This window comes from Ischnura elegans, chromosome 9 (genome assembly GCF_921293095.1).
Source record: "Ischnura elegans chromosome 9, ioIscEleg1.1, whole genome shotgun sequence".
NCBI classification, from domain to species: Eukaryota; Metazoa; Arthropoda; class Insecta; order Odonata; family Coenagrionidae; genus Ischnura; species Ischnura elegans.
The window spans coordinates 107,295,281-107,302,090 of record NC_060254.1 but is presented as its reverse complement, the minus strand read 5'-3'; the positions used below and the strand labels follow the sequence as shown (position 1 = coordinate 107,302,090).

Sequence of the window (6,810 nt, the reverse complement as noted above, 5' to 3'; positions counted from 1 at the left end):
TTTGATACTCAAAGTTAATTAAGGAATTCATGTAGGCCACAGGTAATAACACATTTATCAAGATAAAAACCAGTGGCGGATCTATGGCGGGGGGGGGGGGGGGGAGGTTTAAGGGGGCTATAGAATATCCATTTTACACTAGATAGAATGGTAAGTTTGTTCGGACCCGCAATACATCTTGGAGGTTACCCCCTACTTAGCCCCCCCCCTTGTCCCTATCCTGGATCCGCCACTGATAAAAACCACTGAATGGATACTTACGTGTAATGCATCACTTATTCGCTCACCCAGGTGATGGGGTATTTTAATTGAAAATATTGTTATTAAGTTACGTGTGGGCACTTTCCATCGAAAGAAGCACAAGTTTTTCTTTCATTGGTTCGGCTTGAACATGAAATTCGCTATTATTAAATGCTAGAATATTGTAATCAATCATTTTATTATTTGGATCTCGCTAAATGATCGTAATAATTTATTAAGTAGGAATTATATTTATCATTTATATTAATTATTAAAATTTATAGACACTGTTGATGTAACTAGCATTATGAATATTTTGATTTGGCTTCTCAACCTTTAAATGTTGTAAGACCAAAATTCTTCAATCACCGACTAATGCGGGTGTTTGCACCTGAGCTCCTGGCCTCGCTTCCTAAAGTGGAAATATTTATCCTTTCCATATCTGTTCACTTTGCGGTGTCTTTTTCATGCCTTTTTTACGCTTAGATCAACTCGGCTCACTGCGGTCTGCTGTTTGATGGAGTCAAGGAAGTTGTAATGAAATAAATCAGTCACACTTCTCCCGCAACAATATAATGTATTTTGTTAAAAAGTTAACATTTGTCTTATGTACATGAAATGAAAATATAACACTTCTCTCAGAAAGCACTTTTTCATAACATAAAAAAATCACTTTTACACGAGCAAAACAACGAAATCAGCCCATTAGAGCCCATTCAGAAAAAGAAGATGATGGATGATTATGTGCATAAATAAATAATTTTATCCCAATTCCGGGATGATAATTTTCTTCGAAGAGAAATAGTTGAGAAGGGAGTAATCTCTTCAAAGGTGATTTCCTAAACCCATAGTTCATCACGGCCATTTCTGAAGGGGGTACCTTTTCGCAGTTAGTGTCTGAAATCCACTAAAGAACGATGCAGGGACAAAAATATCCTCCAGTAGCCAAACTGATATACGCCTTCAAGTATCTTTAAAATCTCATGTTGAAGTTATCTCTCAAAAATGAGTTAATACTTCACATTTAAGGTGTACCTGTAATCAACCCGTTAGCTTTAGGCTCAGAGATCTGGGATAAATTGACGAGAGGAATTCAATTATATTTTGTGTGTAGTACTTCACTCCAACAAATTTTGGTTAAAGGAGAGTCCTCTCAACCTCTAACACGCATAAACTGTCGTCACATGCAGTTTTCCCTTTCACCTCTCTTACACTTACTCCGCGTGATGTTAATCCTATTTTGTTTAACTTTAAGAACTAGAACCTGTGTCGGAACGAAGCCTACGGTCTCTCATGTGACAACCACAGCCATATTGAGTGCGTGCATCAATCGTCAATAAAATAATTTGGCGCCATATTTTATTCGTTGACAAAACTTCGAGCAAAAAAACCCCGCCATTGTGTTATGAAGAAGACTCATCGAAGCCTCACCGAAGAAATGAAAAAGTAGCTGCGGCAGGGGATATTTCATTTGAGCCATTCAAGACACCCTGTAAAAAACTCGCTGGTAATCTTTTAATGGGTTGAGGTCATCACCAGTTAGTTATTGAGTCTAGGCCACGAATAATACTTGAGGGTAGTGAACCCTGATCATCAAATAGCCCTAGGAAGTGGTAATCATGGTGAGAAAGTCTTCTTTCCCGACTTCCTTGGTGCCTTCGCATCACAGTCTGCTAGATAAGACCCCTTCATAGTTTGTTCGAAAGTTCCTACCCCTTTGAGGTTTAAATATCGCAGATAGCGGAAAGAGTAGGCAATATATGTGGGTTGCGAGTGAGAAAAATAAATTTCCTGTCGCTACTACTTCGGTCATTGCACTCATATTTTTGTTCTGTTGAGAGTAAATATTTGTCAACAATAGAAATACTTTAGATCCTTGAAAATACCGAGGTGTAATGTTCAAATTCGAGATGATTGAGAAAAAATTGCTAGATGATGTAATAAGTTTGAAAGCCACAGAAAGGCCATTCGCCCTCTTAACATTTAGATTCTGTCTAAGAAGCGGACACTTTCAAGCTCGCGTGCCAGCAAATAGAAAATGAATCTTTCAAGGAGGAATTTAGGGAACATGCTGCTTTCGAACAAGCTAAGCGCGGAGACACTGACTGAAATGGAAGCCCCTCTCAGTGTGTGCAGACCAGGGTAGTGTTGGTCGCTTGTGTGGAGGGAATGAAAGTCTTGTTCACTCTGGTGTCACTATTGCCTCATTACACGAATCCGGCGTTCTTGAGGATGGAGAAGATCTTTCCCCGTGGAATCTTGTCTGCCTCCCTCTGCCTCACTTCCATCTCTCCGTTGATGAACCAGGATTCCTTGGCCAGCGCGGCTCCGATCCTAGGGTTCTTGTAGAAGGGGTTCCTGAAGGCAGCAATATAATAAAACAATGTTAAGGAATCAATCAGTAGATGCTCCCAGTCATTCGGTTGATAGATGGAAAAGTATCTCTTGAGAGATAAACGATATTTTTTTCAGCCATGTTCTTTAAAATTAGCCATTAATCAAATCAAATGATCTCACTGAATAATCTTTTACCACTCTCCAACACTACTCGGAAAGAATTTTTTGGCTGTCAAGTTTCCTGTCAGTAGTCCAGTGAATAGCTTTTGTTTCGTTTGCAAGATTATTCTAAAGCATAATGAACATTAAGATCATGAAACAATTTTTCTCAAAGTTAAAGACTAAAATTTAAAACTGGAACCCATTTTCCAATGGAAAGGAAATATTATTATTTTCATGATTAAATAATATTCTAATATAGCCTCGGTGCCACCGCAGCATGTCACTTAATTGTTAAAGCAATCACATCTCATTTCTTTTTGTACAGCAGGCTACATTTTGTATACTTGAATTTTGGTAAAATCTGTTTCATATAGCTGGCATAATATCCGTTTTGATGACAAAATGGCATATATATTGTGGCGTCAGTGAAAATTGTTAGTGTGGTTAGATAAAATTCATGAAATGCCGATTTGAAATGAAATTTCCATTAGATATAGTGCTTAAATCCAATTATCTTGTGGCCGACAATCGATGAGGCACATATATTAATATTTATGAAAATGTCATTTGATTCATTTCGCGTATCAACTTCTTCTATTGGAATGGAATGACAAAAGGGCTATTGGAATAACGCATCCCAGCGATGCGTCCTCACCAAGTTCCTTTAGCACATATTATATCAATTAAACCATTTAACCGTCGCTATATTGATAAGGCCGGATTCTAAAACAATTTAGCGATAAATTAACCTCAGGGAGCACTTAGTGAAGTAGATTCCAGTATCCATAGGTCAATGGAGACCCTCATAGAAAAATATTAGGCGGAAAATCGTTTCATAAACGCAAGATGTAGCGCGTATGTAACCGAAATTAAGTATTCAAAGTGCGTGAATGGGCATGGGGGGTGATCGATTTTCTTCCAACGACACAAATATAGACAAATATTAATTGTTTAAATATTAACTTTTAAAATACGGCAGCTTTTATATAAGCAGTAAAGTTCAGCAAAAGAAATATAGTAGTGACTTCAAAACGTAGAGATTTCCAATGGAAAAAATAGTAGCTATACAAATGCGAGCCACAAGAGTCGTCATGTTCAACAAAAAATGAAAATGGAAAGATCACGTTTTTAATGCAGACCGGATGAGAGACTTCTACCCGACCTGGCAGGGGGTGTCTCCCTCATCACCCCTAAATTAACCCCTTTCACGTCGATTAATTTTCTGAATATCGTGCTTCTATTCTCTATTTATTTTTTCCGTGGTTCTTTTTCCAATGGTAGATAATGAATGAAATTACATTTTGCAATTTTTAATCAACGTAGAACCGTGAAATAAAATGTGATTATTAAAAATGGAGAACACAGCTATCGCTACTCGAATAAAATCATTTTAATAATCCCAATGCATAATGTTTCATGAAATGTGAATTATTTGTGTATACTATGAATGTTTTAACATTGTTTACCTTTCAAAATAATTGTATTGTTCCTCTAAATAGTGCTAAAATTATGTAAATCCGATGACGAGACACACTCGTCATTGCACGGTTTGGCATCGCTAGTTCATGACGAGCCAGACTCGTCATTACAGCGCAAGGGGTTTAAAATCCCTTGTGGGAGGCGAGTTCTCACCTGAGGTTGGGCGGCAGCTTGGCTTCCTCCTCTGCGTTGGCCACCACCTCGCGGTGAGCTAGAGACATGGAGGAGGGGGCGAAGGAGCGGAGGCCAAGGGGGGGCGGGGGCGGGGCGAAGCCCACTGGGGGCGGGTGGGCGAAGGTGAGGGAGGGCGAGGCGGCGGCCGATGGGAAGAAGGGGTCGTGGTGGGGGCCCACGATGAGCGGGAAGGCGCCCGCCGCGGCGAGCAGCAGGCAGGCGGACAGCAGGGCCAAGCAGGTACGGGCCATTGCGATGCTTTGTGATGAGAAGGATTCGCTCCGAAGTGAGGACAATCTGAAAATGAGACGGACATAGGTACATGAATGAAACGATCTAATACAAAGACTGCATTGGCTGAGAAATCACGAAAAGATGAATAACGACTAAAAAAAGACTAAATAAAGTCGTGTAAAATTGGCATTAATTATGACGATTTTCCGTTTTCAATCGAGTTTGGAATAGTTGATGCAATTTTATGCGTAGATTTCCGCGGCGTTGTCTAGATGATGTCTCCATGCTTCTTGGTTTCACCGTGTGGATTTTCTTTGCGACGACAGTTTCTCCGGTATTCCAACCGGCGTCTTCAGGTCGATGAACCCAGAAGCATGGAGACATATTTGATGCAATTGGAATGTTAACTCCGTCAATTTTATTTTGTATTGGTACCTGAAGTCTATATATCACCACCGTAGTCGTATCTATTACTGTTTTCTGAGATTTATTCAAATATTGTGCGTAATCATTGAAATTATTCAATTTTAATGCACAAAATTCAATAGTCAAAAATTTGGAAGCAGTGGGTAGTAATAACAATGGAACGTAACCCTCATTCTACGATGAAGTGCTCGGACAAAATCTGGAATTTAAAGACACCGATGATTGCAAGATGATTTGGGTTTCTTCAATGACAAAAAAAAAATGCATTTCAAGGGAAAATCATTTTATCTTTCACATTTGGCTTAGATTTTGGAATTCATGCATCGTTTTAAACGAAGGTATTACAACAGCTTTGATTAATTGTGGTTATTATATTTGCATGACGATGCCTGTTTGTGTTGTAACAACTTGATTTAATAAGCGAACGGAAACAAATTTGTGCTATGTTTTATCAGTGAAATAAATCAAGAATCCACTTTTTATAATCAATTAAATTTATACCAGCTTATTATATGTAATAATATTACTTTTACAATTAGAGACATTCCACCACTTAAAGCTAAATGTACATAGATAATTTTGTGTATCCTCTTTCCCGCTGTCCCAGATTGTATTTTTGTCGCAGAGAGGTCTTTCACTCCATTTACGCGCTCTATTTTTCTCCCCTCTCCTCCCTCGTTCATTCTCCCCCGCAAAGCACTCGCTAAGCTCCAAAACCCTCTCCTTCATTCCTACCTCCTCTTGAAGTCACCTCTCCTCCTCAACCCCTTGATCTTCCTAGTTGCTTCTTAGCATTCATTTCTTCTTTTCTTGCGGCATTTGCGTTTTTCCTGAATTATTTCCGAATGGCATTGAGCGATATGCTTCCGCGGCCGAGGTTAAGGTCATTGAAATAGCCTTGCAAGCTAACAAGCATCTATAGACCAATTTTGGCATTTCCTTTCCTTATGATTTTCTTGTGAAACTGATTGTTGGCATCTCTGTATGTTTCTGCGTCGATGAGTCGAATGGATCTTATTTATGTATGATTTTACTCTTCGAATATCCTACCCTCGCGAAACCCGAGAAAAGTTAAACTATTGGTCTTATTTACGTTCCCAAGGGAGAAAGAGAGGTCGGATTTTATTGACCTGTCGGGCATGAGGTCGTTTTCTCCTATAATTGGGGCGGAGAGGCTAATTTTTGAACGCCTCTTCTATCGTCGTCATGTCCGGCCGTTATTGACTTTCACCCTTGGAGTTCTTCGGGGCGGGCGGCTATATACGCGTCGACACTGAGCACACTTTCACTCATTTGTTTTCTCCGTGTTGGCCACCTCGGGAGCTGTTGGAATTCGCTTTCCATTTCATGTTTCCTTCCGTCGTTTTCAGCGAGGGGAATTGGCAATGAAGGGCAACTGACTCGCTCACTCTCAATCCACGCAAAGGCGTACGTACCTGCTTGCCAAATGCATTCGGATTGGCGGGGATTCAATGGTGCGGCGGAAAGGCTCCTGAAGAATTTCATTACGAAAAAATGCAGAGTACGAATCAATTGTTTTCTTCAAGGATTACCTTAAGAGGGCGCATCACTCCCCCTCGGCCGATCTCTTTTCCGGACATATTTAAACTTATGCCACCGTCCCGAATTTGTCAGTGTATGTTATTAATTTACACTCTTAATGACATTTTCCTGTATCTCACATTTGGCAATTTATCTTCTGTATTTTCGTAGATGGATGTTTTTTTGCATTTGAGATACAGGAAAATGTTGACAACG

The 6,810-nt window shown here is 39.7% G+C and overlaps 1 protein-coding gene across 2 annotated transcripts in view; it reads right to left on the bottom strand.

The window, feature by feature from the left end:
* Nucleotides 1-797: 797 nt before the first annotated feature.
* The window catches only part of LOC124165769, a 91,341-nt gene continuing 85,328 nt past the window's right edge, over nt 798-6,810 (bottom strand). For both annotated transcript variants that reach the window (XM_046543262.1, XM_046543261.1), the window contains exons 2-3: nt 4,372-4,689; nt 798-2,598 (exon numbers count right to left, since the gene is read on the bottom strand). In XM_046543262.1, coding sequence (XP_046399218.1) covers nt 2,448-2,598; nt 4,372-4,643 — 423 coding nt within the window. In that variant the 5' untranslated portion in view covers nt 4,644-4,689 and the 3' untranslated portion in view covers nt 798-2,447. The remainder of the gene's footprint in view (nt 2,599-4,371; nt 4,690-6,810) is intronic.